General features: G+C 54.4%; 1 protein-coding gene and 1 non-coding gene across 3 annotated transcripts; both read left to right on the top strand.

Moving 5' to 3' along the window:
- Window positions 1-5,717: 5,717 nt before the first annotated feature.
- Window positions 5,718-13,299, top strand: LOC144380620 (melanoma-associated antigen D4-like). 2 transcript variants are annotated; one of them, XM_078065415.1, is made up of 13 exons: window positions 5,718-5,860; window positions 6,837-7,047; window positions 7,331-8,164; window positions 8,510-8,713; window positions 8,819-8,882; window positions 9,109-9,188; window positions 9,578-9,669; window positions 10,312-10,391; window positions 10,476-10,518; window positions 10,954-11,016; window positions 11,988-12,102; window positions 12,443-12,873; window positions 13,081-13,299. In XM_078065415.1, the coding sequence occupies exons 2-13, from the start codon at window positions 6,838-6,840 to the stop codon at window positions 13,088-13,090; spliced, it is 2,226 nt and encodes a 741-aa protein (XP_077921541.1). In that variant the 5' UTR covers window positions 5,718-5,860; window position 6,837; the 3' UTR covers window positions 13,091-13,299. The 2 variants fall into 2 exon arrangements, with proteins under 2 accessions (XP_077921541.1, XP_077921542.1); XM_078065416.1 differs by having other exon boundaries at window positions 6,807-7,047.
- LOC118521721 (small nucleolar RNA SNORA11) lies at window positions 11,598-11,728 on the top strand. Its single transcript, XR_004910263.1, has one exon. It is a non-coding gene; the product is annotated as a small nucleolar RNA SNORA11 (small nucleolar RNA).
- Window positions 13,300-14,678: the final 1,379 nt, after the last annotated feature.

Below are 14,678 nucleotides of genomic sequence, written 5' to 3'. Positions count from 1 at the left end.
AATTTGGGTGATAGTGTTTTTCAGTCTATACACTTACTGATTTTTTTTTTTTTGTCAATTGTTCAATTGTTGGGAGGAAAGACTTAAAATCTCTGACCCTAATTGTGAATTTTTCTCTCTTTCATGTATTTCCAAACTCTGTTTATAGGTGTATAAACATTTAGAATTTTTACGCCCACTTGATGAATTGGCCGTTTTAGCCGATTATCAATATAAAAGATCCTCTTACATAAGATCCTCTCTATCCCTGGTAATATATTTTGTTCTGGAATCTGCTTTGTCTGATATTAATATATCCATCACAACTTGTTTTTTTACTGCTAGCATGATCTATCTTTTCCCATCCTTTTACTTTTAACCTCTATGTACCTTTATATTTAAAGTGGGATTCGTGTACACAGCATATAGCTGGATCTTATTTTTAAAATCCATGTCATAGGGGCTCCTGGGTGGCTCAGTCGGTTAAGCGTCTGCCTTCGGCTCGGGTGGTGATCCCAGGGTCCTGGGATCAGGTCCCGCATCAGGCTCCCTGTTCAGCAGTGAGTCCGTTTCTTCCTCTCCCTCTGCCCCTCTGCCTGCTTGTGCGCACCCTCCCGCTCTCTCTCTCAAATAAATAAAATCTTTAAAAAAATAAAATAAAATCCATGCCATATGTCATTGGGAAAATGAAAACTAAGACAGTGAGATGCCCCTGCACGCCTATGAAAATGGCCCCAATCCAGAACGGTGGCAATACCAAATGCTGGCGGGGATGTGGAGCAACAGGAATTCTCCTTCACTGCTGGTGGGAATGCAAAATTGTACAACCACTTTGGAAGACAGTTTGACAGTTTCTTACAAAACTAAAACTACCCTGACCATACAATCCAGCTATGTGGATCGTTCTTTGGTATTTACCCAAATGAGCTGAAAATGTACGTCCACACAAAAATCTCACATGTATGTTTATAGCAGCTTCATTCATAATTGCTAAAACTTGGAAACAACCAAGATGTCCTTCAGTAGGTGAATGAATAAATAAACTGTGACACATCCAGGCAATGGAATAGTATTCAGCATGAAAAAGAAATGAGCTATCAAGCCGTGAAAAGACATGTAGGAACCTTACTTAAATGCATACGACTCGCCGAAAGAAGCCTGTCTGAAACGGCTACATACTGCATGATTCCAACTATATGACGTTCCGGAAAAGGCAAAACTATGGAAACAGTACCAAGAAAAAAAATCAGCAGTCACCTGTGGTCAGGAGAGAGAGAGAGGAGTTTGTATGTTGGGCACAGAGGATTGGGGGGGGGTGGGCAGTGAAACAATTCTGTGTGATACTTTAATGGTGGATACGTGTCATTATATATTTGTCCAAACCTATAGAATGCACAAAACCAACAGTAAACACTGATGCAAATTGTGGACTTTGGGTGATAATGATGTGTCGATATAGATTCATTGATTGTAAGAAGTATGCCAGTCTGGTGCAGGAGGTTGGTAGTGGGGGAGGCTGTGTCCGTTTTGGGCAAGAGGTTTATGGGATGGCTCTGTACTTTCTGCTCAATTTTGCTATGAACTTAAAAGTGCTCTAAAAAATAAAGTCTATTTAAGAAAAAGGACTCCAAATTGTCAATCTCTACATTTTAATTGGTGAATTAGACCATTTGTATTTAATACTGTTATCGATATGGTTGGATTTAAAGCTATCGTGCTACCTGTTTTCTACTTGCTCATCTATTGTCTTATTTTTTCCCCATTTTAGGACTTATTTTAAATTAAGTGAGGGGATGCTTGGGTGGTTCAGTCCGTTAAGCATCCAACTCTTGATTTCGGCTCGGGTCATGATCTCAGGGTCATGAGATCCAGCCCTGTGTGAGGCTCCATGCTGAGTGTGGAGCCTGCTTAAGATTCTCTCTCTCCCTCTCTCTCTGCCCCTCCCCCTTCCCACATATGCTCTCTCTCTCAGGATGAATGAATGAATGAATGAATGAGTGAATGAATGAATAATAAAGTGAGCATTTCATGATACCATTTATCTCCCGCGTAGGCTTATTAGCCATAATTTTTTGGATAGGTATATTTGGGTTTATATTTGACGCTTCTTTAACTTGCCACAGTCTACCGTCAAGTAATATTGTACTACTTCACATGTAGAATTAGAATCTTACAACAATATACTTCTATTCCCCCCAGTCCCTGTGCTATTATTGTTCAAGAAATTAATAATTCCACATAATTTATACTCCACAATGCATTGTTATGAATTTCTGGCTACACTCTTAATTAATTCATAAGGAATTTTTTTAAAAATAAAAAGTAAATATTCTATTAATATCATCATATTTAGCATCTCTAGTATTGATTATTCATTTCTAAAGAACATATTTACATGTACTGCCATTTTTCTTGTACCTGAAAGGCATCCTTTAATATTTCTTGTAGTGCGTACCCAGTGATGATGAATTATTTCAACTCTGGTAAGTATGAAAAAACTTTTAATTCAACTTCACTTTTCTTTAAAAGATTTTATTTATTTATTTGAGAGAGAGAGAGAGCGAGAGCACAAGAGCATGAGCAGGGGGAGGGGCAGAGGGAGAAGCAGACTCCCCGCTGAGCAGGGAGCCCAACGCGGGGCAGGGCTCGATCCCAGGACCCTTGGGATGGCGACCTGAGCTGAAGGCAGAAGCTCAACCGACTGAGCCACCCAGGCGCCCCCCAACTTCACTTTAGAAAGATATGCATTGAGTACAAAATTCTGAGTTGATAGTTATTAATTATTTCACTATTATAAAGATGGTATGCCACTTTCTTATAACTTGCATTGTTTCTGATGAGAAGTTCTCTGTAATTCTTACCTCTGGTCCTGAATGGTTCTGTATTTTTTCTGGTTTCCCACTTTCTTAGGAGTGAGGGGGAGCAGATTGGAAGAATGTCATGAATACACACCATGCAATGTCTGTGCATAGTCACTTTGGTAGATCTTCAGTGCATGCATAGCAAAGCAAACACATCTTAAAACCATATGGCTCAGTGAAAAAAACTCAGATTTAAAAAAAATTTTATACCATCATGCCTCTAGCCATGATGGATTTACAGGAACCCGATTTACTCTCCCACCGAAATATCTGGTAAACCAAAACAATTATAAAGCTTTACCTCATGGCACCACAGGCAACAACACAGGACAGTGATCCCTGAGAGAAGGGAAACTAACATGGTGAGCCCTCAGATTGCCCAACTCCCCCAACTTCTTGCCTGGATAGAGTTTGCAGGCTACAGCACGGGAGAGATTGAACACAAACAGAGCCCAGTGGAGAACCTGAGCGAAGGAGACAGAGTTGAGAATTCCGAGAGGCCAACGTGACTAGAATTTGCTGGAAGTAAGGGAGAGGAGAGTCACACGGAGAGGTAGTTCCGGAGAGCTGCGCAGGTTTCCCATCAGGGTGCAGTGTATGAGCAAGGGGGAGTGGTGGTAGCGGACTTCCATTTTCTGCAGTGAGTAGTTGTGAGGATAATGGTGCCACTTATTGAGATGGTGAAGATGGGAATTTTAAAGACAAGAGAGACAGGGAGTGTGAGTGTGTGGGAGGAGTAGGTTTACCAAGGGACTGGTTCTAGACAGACTCACTATGAAGAGCCCTCGAGACATCCAAGCGGAGATGTCATGTAGGAGAATGAATATATGGATTTGGATCTCAAAGTTGAAGTTCAAACTGGGGCTGTAGATTTTGGAGTTATTAGCATAAATAGTTATATAGCATTGAGAGAGAGAGAGGCTGATATAAAAACAAACGTAACTAAAGCCCACATCATAAGAAAAAAGACATAGCTATGTATGGTGATGGATGTTAACTAGACTTACTGTGGTGGTCACCTCGCAATATATAAAAAATTTGAATCATTATGTTGTACACCTGAAACTAACATAAGGTTATATGTCAATTATATCTCAATTTTAAAAAGGCGGAAGAAAGGAAAAAAAATTTTAAATAATAAAGCAAACAAACGAAACGAATATAAGAGTCCACTATGGTTTTTGTAAAAAGCACAGGTTCAGTTTGAGATGGGAACCTAGTATTTTCTATTAGCACTGAGCAGTTTGTCAAGGCTTTCATTTCTAGGGTCTGGTCACCTCCCACAGAAACGTGTTACACAGAAAGGGCTGAAGAGACACAGGCTGCTGACAGCGGAGGTTGCTATGCAACAGCTGAGGAAAGCCATCCAACCAGCCAGAATTGACATTGGTCACTGGAGAGTAAAAGCTGTGGTCCTAGCAATAGCTTCCATTCATGCACAGGCGTCCCGGAGAGGCTGACATTAAAAACAAATATAAAAGTCCACCATGGATTTTGTAAAAAGCACAGGTTCGATTTGAGTTGGAAACATAGCATCTTCTCCCTCCAAAGCAGTTCCTCCAGTCATTCTGGAAGCATAGCAGCATGTGTTGGGTTGGGTAAGTGCTTCCTGCGCTTCCCATTTTGCATATTGAGAAACCAGGCTCAGAGATGTCCAGTGACCTGAGCAGGCTCACACAGCTAGCAACAGACTGGCCCATAACTCCATCCCTGGAATTCTGAAGACCAGCCCAGCTTCTTTCCACAAGACCACAGCTGCCCCAGGCCCCTGCCCTGGAAGGAACCCGGGCAAACATTTACTCTGAATCGGGGCTTGCCATGGCTCAGACACACAAGTGCCTGATTGTCCTGGCTGCTCCAGCGGGCACCAGGAAGGCCTCAGGGGCAGCGTGTTCGTGCCACTCACAGCGAAGAGGCCTGACAGTTGGGGCAGGGAGTGGACCCTAAGGAGCAATTCCCCCAGCTGGATGGACCCACCTAGAGTAGGCAAGGGGTGGAGACGGGGGGGGGGGGGTGTCTCTACCTGTGTCCTGGATGCAGAGCTTGAGCTTAGGTCTCAGACAGCACAAACTTTGCTTGTTTGGGACAGGTGTTGGCAGGGCAGGAGAGGTGTGTGTGGGGGGGGGGCGGTGCGGGGGGGGAGTGGATCTGTCGCTCAAACTGGAGAGGGGAGCCTGCCTCAGTCCCCAGGCCAGCACTACTGGGACATGGGGTTTGGAGTCAGGAAGATTCAGGACCACATATTGCATTTTCTGTTGACTGGTTCTGTGGCCTTGTCTATTCATGCGGTGTGTCTGTGCTTCAGTTTTCTGATCTGTAAAATGGGCATGCTGACATCCACCTCCCAGGGCTGCCGTGAGAGGAAGACCAGCCCCAGCGCAGATAGTGCTGTGATGCCCAAGCTGCATAAAGAGTAGCTGGGGAAGCAGATGTTCCCATTGTGTCTGGGGGCCTTAGAGATGGATGGTGCTGGGGAACACAAAGGCAAGTGGCATCCTCTGGCCATTTCCATTCCCCTTGTTACATACAGTTAGACACCCAGCTAGAGACCTCTGTGTTTGTGACCTAGGGGTCATGCTGGGGAAGCCAGGCATAGTGTATTCCAGACCACACTGGAGGAGCTTAGCGGGAACGGGGAGGGCAGGGAAGAGAAGCATTTGTGCAAAAGTGCGGGGATCGAGGGTAGATGATTGGGTGGTCCAAGTGCACCACAGGCTGTGAGTGCGCGCGCCTCGGGTTAGAGGAGGGGTGAGGGGTATCTGGCGGGAAGGAGAAAAAGCCCCCCACCCCGCCCACCCACTCGCGGAATCGCATGCGCACTGGGGACCTGGTGGAGAGGGCTTTTGTTGGGAAAGCGGGCGGGCTGGAGGGGTCCGCGCATGCGCAGGCTGCCCAGCCGCGGGGGGTGCGCGGAGAAAAGGGGCGGGGTGGTCGGAGCTGCTGTGCTGGCAGCAGTAGGCGAGGGCGCGGCTGCGGGGTTCCTGGTGCTGAGGACGGACGCCATTGGAGCCCCAGGGAAGGTAAGGACCCAGCCTCAGACCGGACCGGGAGAGGGCGAGTGGAACCCGGCACGCTGCGCCCTCCCCACCCCCACACCCGGATCTGAACAAAGCCCAGGCACTCAGAACCCGAGCCCTATTAGACCCACGGTCTAGGTAGGACCCTCCCCCACCCCCACCCCCCCGCCGCCCTCTCCCGCCAGGAGACGCAGGGCTCTCTGATCCGAGCCCTACTGATACCGGAGCCCGCGATCCGAACCCCTGTAGCAGACCCGTGTGCTCCCTGCTGAGCTTCCTTAGAGCGGAGGCCCTACCCCCACCCCAACCACTCCTAGATCAGTCCCAACCAGCTGACCCCGTTGCCCCCTTCTTGGAGTTGCCATCCTGGGGGTTGAGACCTCTAGCGCTCCAATCCATGCCTCACCTAGTCCGAGCCCCCACCGCCCCACCCCTGGAGCTCCTCCTGTATGAGCCCAACCCAGACCTGAATCAGCTGAACTCCCCCGCCCGGACCTAGCCAGAGGGTCTCTGGATTCAGTTTCGCATAAGCTTTCCGGGGCTCCTGTTGTCTAAGCCCTCTCATGTCATCTGCTCCCCTTTCATCGTTAAATCAAAGCCCTTTGTTTCTCCCTGTCTCAGTGCACATCCCCTGTGGGACTCCTCAGACCCAAGCCCGCCAGTCCACCCCCTATTCAAATCTAGCCGCTGAGATGGGGAGCCTGCCCATCCTAAACTCCCCCTTAAGTGCGGGGTCTCCTCCGACCACCTGTCTCCCTCTCCTAGAGCTCTGTTAGATTCTCTGACAGAATCTAACCCAACTGATACCCCCTCCCCGCCGTGTTCCCCCCGCCCCCTCCACCGCCTCGTACTGCCTAGTAACCTGATGATTGCCGCCCCCCCCCACCTCCAGAGAGATCCCACTGGCTCCCGCCCCCTCCCCCTGAAGAGGCCTCACCCTCCCTCCCAGGCTGAGCTCTCTTCTCCTTGGGACCCCCAGCATGGCTGAGGGAAGCTACCGCATGGAATCGGAAACCTACAACGTTGAAGACATGGACGAGGGTAGTGATGAAGTCGGGGAGGAGGAGATGGTTGAAGGAAACGACTATGAAGAATTCGGTGCTTTTGGAGGCTACGGCACCCTCACCAGCTTTGACATCCGTATCCTCAGAGCCTTTGGGAGCTTGGGTCCAGGCCTTCGCATCTTATCGGTGAGGACCCTGGTGGGCCACCTGCTGGCCCTGGGCCTTCTCCCCCTCCCCCCGCCCAAGCTGCTGGGGAGGGGGGTGGGGCGGTGGATGAAAGGGAGGGTTGAGTGGGGAAGGACTGCCCAGCTTCCCCAGCCTTCCCTCTCCTGCTCCGAGAAAGGGGGCTTGGGAAGGTCTGGGGGGTGGTGGGAGCTGGCTGCAGGGAGGAGGCTGGCCAGCACAGGGAAGCATGCTGGGAGCACGGAGAGCTGTCTGCCTTCCCCTACCCTTCTCTCTGGCCTTACAGAATGAGCCTTGGGAACTGGAAAACCCTATGCTGGCTAGGACCCTGATGGAGGCATTTCAGCTGGATCCAGAAACACTTGCCAATGAGGCTGCCGCCCGTGCCGCCAACGTAGCCCGCGCGGCCGCCTCCAACCGTGCTGCTAGGGCCGCCGCCGCCGCCGCCCGTGCCACCTATAATCAGGTGGTCGCTCAGCGCCCGGTGGCCACAGACCCGGCTGCAGGAGAAGATACCCAGCCCGTGACCTGTGCGGCCCAGGCTCAGGCAGCCGCCCCCGAGACAACCCGAGCTGCTCCGCACGTCTCCCAGATGCTAGTCAACAGTGAGGTGGCCGCCCCGGGGGCTCCGGCAACGTCCACACAGCCCCAGACGGCCTCCCAGGCGCAGGAGGCCGCTACCGAGGGCCCCAGTACCGCCTGTGCTTTCGCTCAGGCTCCCTGTGCTAGTGAGATGGATGCCACCCGGCCCAAGACAGCCTTCCTGGGTCAGAACGATGTCTTTGATTTCACCCAGCCGGCAGGTGTCAGTGGCATGGCCTTCCCACGCCCCAAGAGACCCGCCCCAGCCCAGGAGGCTGCCCCAGAGGGCCCCAGTGCCGCCTCCTCGGGGGTGCCCCCGGCAGCACCTGCCAGGGAGGGGGCAGCCACCCGGCCCAAGACCACCAAGTCCGGAAAGGCTCTGGCCAAGACTCGGTGGGTGGAGCCTCAGAATGTTGTGGCAGCCCCTGCCACCAAGGCCAAGATGGCCCCGAGCATCCCTGAGCCCGAGGGTGCAGCTGCCACCGCTCAGCACAGTGCTGAGCCCTGGGTCAGGATGGGAGGCAAGAGGACCAAGAAGGTGAGACCTCCCTGCTATCTCCAGCCCCCCTTGCTCCCCTCCGTTCTCTGCTCAGTCCTCTCCTCTGCCCCCTCCCCTCCCTTCCCCTCTCCCCCCTTGTCTCAGCTTGTGCGTGTTTGTCCAACACAGTGCGGTAGCGTGCTCTGACTGCACGAAGCCTCTGTCCTCAAGCCTGGAGGGAGAAGAGGTTGGCTCAGTGCCGGGCACGTAGTAAGCACTCAGCACACGTCATCTGCTGTTTGTACTACTTGATTTCCAAGTACCTGCTCTGGTTAAGATGTGTGCAGGGCACTTTTGCTCGGCCAGCCTGGTAGCCCTGGGTCTCTCCTCTCTCTCACGCTATAGTCCAAGCACCTGGATGACGAATATGAGAGCAGCGAGGAGGAGAGAGAGCCTCCTGCGGTCCCACCGACCTGGAGAGCATCGCAGCCCCCATTGATGGTGCGGGCTCAGGTGGCTCCCCGGCCCCCAATGGCCCTGAGGTCCCAGGTGCCCTCAAGACACGTACTGTGCTTGCCACCGCGCAACGTGACCCTTCTGCAAGAGAGGGTAAGAAACCTGCCTTTCCCCCCATCTCCCTCCTCTCCTCTCCTGTGGGCCAGTTCTTGGAGGTCACCCATGCCTTGATCTCCCTGTGTGCTCCTCCTTCTCCAGGCGAATAAGTTGGTGAAATATCTGATGATTAAGGACTACAAGAAGATCCCCATCAAGCGCTCAGGTGGGCAACCTGGGCCCCCTCCCCGAGCTCTGCCCTTCCACTGTCCCGTCCGGCATCAGATGTCTCCACCGAGCACGCCCAGCTGATCGCTCCATTTGCACAGTATGGGTGGGGGGGTGGGGGGGGTCCCGACGGTGCTCCCCTCAGCAGGGCTGACCGAGGGGCTGCTGCAGCTCTTTGGCCCCTGCTCAGCCCAGGTGCTCTCTCCACCTCTCGCCTCTTGCAGACATGATGAAGGACGTCATCCGGGAATACGACGAACATTTCCCTGAGATCATTGAACGAGCAACATACACTCTGGAGAAGGTGGGCAAGTGCCCGGGCAGCTCACTGTGGTACAAGAGCTGCAGGGAAGCCTTGAGCCCTGCAGCCCCTTGAGGCCCCCTTTCGGTACTACCTGCTCTGGGAAGGCTTCCCTAGCTTCTCCTCCTGGGAGCGTCCACTGCGTACTTGCTTCCCCGGAGGGTTCCTCTCCCTCAGATTCCTTCAGTGTCCCTGGTCTCCTGAAGTGGGTCCTACTGCTTTGGCCAGTGCCAGAGCTCCCACAGGGCAGTCCCTCTGCAGCCTCTCTTCTCGAGCCTTCCCCATAACTTCGGCGTCCCTGCTGAGGGAAAGTTCTAACGGGGAACTGAGGGACTGCCTGCAGGACAGGCAGTGTGGGTTCCTGCTCTCATGTTGTCTCCTCCCCCACGTAGAAGTTTGGGATCCATCTGAAGGAAATTGACAAGGAAGAACACCTGTACATTCTCGTGTGCACACGGGATTCCTCAGCTCGCCTCCTGGGAAAGTAAGAAAGGGCAGGAGGGTTGTGGCCTTCCTCACTGGTGCCTCCCCCTCCCCGTCCCCTCAGAGATACGGGAAAACAGGGCTTTGGTGCCTGGCAACGGCTCCCACCCACAGGTAGTGGTGCCCAGTGATTAGGGGATGAAAGGGGAAGTGGCCTGGGGTGAAGCCTTGCTGCTCTCAGGACCCCCACGTCCACCCCCCCTTCCCCCACTGCCACCTCCCCGCCCCATCTTCCTAGGAAAGCAGGCTCCTTGTTGCCTGCCTCCTCCTGCTACGCGCCTGGCCTGGGCTTGGCAGAGTGATCCTGGGGGAAGGAAGCTTCCCATCCAGTGTAACTCCCGACGCTCAAAGGGCAGGGAAGGTCTGGATGTGCCTCCGGACACACTGTTGCCAAGTGGTGGCTCCCCGTCTGACCCCATCCTGGCTGGAACTCTGGGAGGGAGTGTTCGCATCCACATTTGAGGCGTGAAGCGATTCAGTCTCAGACAGAGGAATGAATGGTCTGGATGAGAGAGCAAGCCAGATGTAGAGTGGGAAGAACCGCCCGGTAGCCCAGCCATCCGGGAAGAGCTAGTTGGGTGAGCCAGCCCTAGTCCCTCGGGCAAATGGCTGCTGGACAGGATCCCTCTTCCTACACCTTCAGGACCAAGGACACTCCCAGGCTGAGCCTCCTCTTGGTGATTCTGGGAGTCATTTTCATGAATGGCAACCGTGCCAGCGAGGGTGAGTGGCTGGACCCGCAGCTGGGGGGTTGCCCACAGTCCCAGCTTCGTGTGCTAAATTCTTGTGGCTCTTCTCCCCTCACAGCTGTCCTCTGGGAGGCACTACGCAAGATGGGACTGCGCCCTGGGTATGATTGGGCTCTCGGCTCCCGCCCCTCGGTGTTGTCCTTGGGCACCGGTGGCCCCGGGGTGGGATTAGCCTGGGGGCCTAGTGCAGGGGAGTGGAGCTCCTGGCCTGGGTAGAGCGCAGAGGGTCCCACCGGGGTGCATGGGGAAATGATCCTGAACTCTCAGCCCCTCTCTGCTCCATGTCCCCTCTCTGTCCCCAGATGGGACCCAAGAGAACCCATCAGAATTAGGGGTTCCGATCACACCCTTGCCTAGGGCATCCCTGACATGTGGCCCTGTGGCCCCTGCTGCCACCCCAGGCCTCCATGGGGATGCCCCCTCCCACACACACACACACACAGTCTGGGAAGCTGTCCATCCTGCTAGGGAGTGCTCCTGCCCACCTCCGGGCACCGCCCCTGTGTGTAGTCATGGATTCCTTTCCTGGCCCTCAGGGTGAGGCACCCATTCCTTGGAGATCTGAGGAAGCTCATTACGGAGGACTTCGTGAAGCAGAAGTAAGTAGTGGCCAAGTTAACTTCGTCTCACACTCGTGCACTCCTCGTGGGCTGATGTGGCTGAGCAAGCCATTCCCGATGCCAGATCTTAGAGCCAGAGGGATAGGTGTCTCTGGTGTGGGGGTGGGCGGGGTACGTGAGTGTTGGCGGGGAGTAGAATTCCAGCGCAGCCTTGGGGAAAGGGAGTCGAAGTCGGCAGAGGACACGGCGCAGGGTGTATTGGAACCACCGTGCCATTTGGTACCTGCCCTGTAGGCGGCTGGAGAATGTCTCCCGCTTTACATCCCGGGAACCTGGGGCTCAGAGAGTAGAAGTCTTGAGTACGGCCCCGGCTGGTAAGGGGCCCATTTGGTCCCGGAGCTCAGCCCTCCTAACTTTCCGGTCAGGCCCAGCCTGTCCTCGGTCCTCGGAGAACACACGCGTGCGCTCACACAGGCACAACAGACTGGCCCAGACACGCGCATGCGCGCACACGCAAAGTGGGGAGTACGCACGGAGTGTGCCGCTGTTCTCCCCTTTCCGATCCGCTTCTTGGCGGACTGTCCCAGGGTTCCGCCAGGCGGTGGACGGGAGCCTGCGATGGAGTGTGCTCATAGCAGGGGGCCTGAAGCAATGGCTCCTGGGTTTACACCACAATCCAAGGGGGATCTGGGTTCATTGTGACAAGGGGCGTGAAACTTGTGGCCTTCCTACGAACAGATACCCGACACGTGTCCCACCCCGCACCTCCACGTGGCTTCTTCTGGGCAGGACCAGCGGCCTGAGGCTTTGTAGGCCTCAGTCCTGGAGGCAGAAACCCTGGGAGTGAGCGTGGGAGTGAGGCATGGGCCGGAGGGCCGGAGGGCCGGGACAGTCCTCCCGCAGGAGCTGGGCTGCAGTATCGGGGCTGGGAAGGGCCTACCCGGGAGCCCTTGGTGCGACGACGGGTCTGCCTGGCTGGAAGCAAACGTTTCTCTTCCTCTTGCACTGAGGTACCTGGAATACAAGAAGATCCCCAATAGCAGCCCACCCGAGTATGAATTCCTCTGGGGCCTGCGAGCCCGCCACGAGACCAGCAAGATGAGGGTGCTGAGATTCATCGCCCAGGTAACAGGGGAGCCTCTGTTTGGGGCCAGGCGGTGGGGTGTGAGTTTGGTGCTTGCCATACCCTCTCTGTTTCTTGGCTACGGCCTCCCCCTCAGGCTGTTGGTCCAGTGAGGATCCGGACAGGTTCCTAAGTAGGTCACTTACCCCAGTTCACAGGTGCAGTAAGTGTGAGGGATGGGGTGAGGCCCCGGGGCTGGCACGGAGTCATAGGAGAGTCGGATTCCAGTGGCCTCGACTTGCCTCGTGACCACGCCCAGCCCGCGGGAGGGTGTACGGCAGGAAGCAGGTGCTCAGCGAACGTGGGGTAGCTGTGCGCATGGTGTCTGTTACCCCACTGCAGAATCAGAACCGAGACCCCCGGGAGTGGAAGGCTCATTTCTTGGAGGCTGTGGATGATGCTTTCAAGACGATGGATGTGGATATGGCTGAGGAACATGCCAGGGTCCAGATGAGAGCCCAGATGAACATCGGGGATGAAGCTCTGATTGGACGCTGGAGCTGGGATGACATACAGGTGGAGCTCCTGACCTGGGATGAGGATGGAGATTTTGGCGACGCCTGGGCCAGGATCCCCTTCGCTTTCTGGGCCAGATACCATCAGTACATTCTGAATAGCAACCGTGCCAACCGGAGGGCCACGTGGAGAGCTGGCGTCAGCAGTGGCACCAACGGTGGGGCCAGCACCAGCATTCTAGATGGGCCCAGCACCAGCTCCACCATCCGGACCCGAAATGCCGCCAGAACGAGTGCCAACTTCTTCTCCTGGATCCAGTGAGATTTGCAGTGGACACCTGAAACTCCGAGGGAGGGGGTGGGAAGGGGCTGTGAGAAGTCAAGTCGGGGGCAGGCCTGGGTGGTGCAGTGGGGGAACAAGGAGTTGTGAGAGACACTTGTTTGTTTCTTCGTGTCCCCTCCCCCCCCCCCCCCCCCCCCGTCTCATGTCTACTGATAGTTCTGCTTTTGTGTCTTGTGTTACAGACAACGCTGATGAACCGCGGCCGTCCCTCACCAAGCCGGAGTGCCTCCTCGGATCCCTCCTTCACACAGCACTCTAGGCAGCTTCTACCTGCCCATCCAAGATGGCATGCAAGATGAAGCTCTCTTTGCCCTTCCTGCTTTTGTTGTGTGCTTTTGTTGTGCGCTTTTGTCGTGTTTTCATGTTTTTGGTATCAGTGTTACAGTAAAGTTGCAAAATTACTTGGGACGTTTCCTCCTTTATTTGCGCACGTACCTGTGCACGTGGTGCTCTGAGCGGCACGTGGCTGGGGGCTCCGACATAGACACTGCCCGCCTCTGCCTGGAAGGCAGCAGGTGGGGGGAGGGTGCCGAGCAGATGTGGAGAGGTGTCAGCTGAGTGTCCAGGCCATGAGTTGCGAGAGGCTCCTGTCCACATAGTGACATGATTTCCTCCACGGTACGACCCCAGTTAAGACGCCAGTGGTGGGGGCGGTGGCAGGAAAAGGGATGGCGTGGAAGGCTGTGGGTTGGTGCCACTGTCCCTCCCACCAAGGAACAGGGTCCACAGACATCCACCAAGACCCACCTCCTCCACCCATCTTTGGAGGTGCCATCTTGGAACCCTTCCCTCCTCCTCCACACAACTTCAGCACCTCATCCCTCCCTCAGATGGAGCCTCAAGGACAATGAGATAGGCCTCGGCGACATTCTCACCCCTCCAGCAGGTTGAAGGAGGAGCCATTATTGCCCACAGAGTAGGTTCAATGAAAACAGACCTCGACAGCCTGTGACCCTGACCCGAGGCCTGTTGGTGGGCTCCGGAGCTCTTCTTCACTGGGAACAGGGCCCTCCCCGTGAAGCCAAGGCCCGGGCCTATGTCCTGGTGTCTTCAAGGGCTGGGTGGTCCCTGCAGGAGTGGGGCTGGGACTGCAATTCCTCCAGCGGACGGCAGTGAGAGCAGAGACGCCTGGGAAGGGCTCAGTGGCAGGCTGGGACAGTGTCCGGAGCTCTGTCGGCTCCCTCAGTGATGTCCACGCTTGGGAGGACGAGGCCCCAGGTTAAGAAGTAGGAGTGAAGGGGCGCCTGGGTGGCTCAGTCGTTAAGCGTCTGCCTTCGGCTCAGGTCATGATCCCGGGGTCCTGGGATCGAGTCCCACATCGGGCTCCCTGCTCGGCGGGAAGCCTGCCTCTCCCTCTCCCACTCCCCCTGCTTGTGTTCCTGCTCTAGCTATCTCTCTCTCTGTCAAATAAATAAATAAAATCTTTAAATAAATAAATAAATAAATAAAATAAAATAAAATAAAATAAAAAAGAAGTAGGAGTGAATCGGGTAAGGGCCCCTGCACCCCATTGCCTCTTTTCCCCGAGAAGAGGTTCCCTTCTCTCCCCCAGACTGGGCTCCTGACCCAGATCCAGGCCCATGATTTCACAGGCCCAGTGAAGAATGAAAAACGTGGGCCCCCTTACTCAAAAATGATGAAGAATTCCGAGAGAGCCACGGCTTGGGCTTGAACTAGGTGTGCAGCCCCTCCGCGCACAGGGTCCTGTGGGGCTGCATAGGTCACACCCCCAGGAAGCTAACCGTGTAAGGTTTCCTCCGCCTAAAGTCGGGCTTCAGGT

This window comes from Halichoerus grypus, chromosome X, assembly GCF_964656455.1.
Source record: "Halichoerus grypus chromosome X, mHalGry1.hap1.1, whole genome shotgun sequence".
NCBI classification, from domain to species: Eukaryota; Metazoa; Chordata; class Mammalia; order Carnivora; family Phocidae; genus Halichoerus; species Halichoerus grypus.
This window is presented reverse-complemented; position numbering and strand designations above follow the sequence as displayed.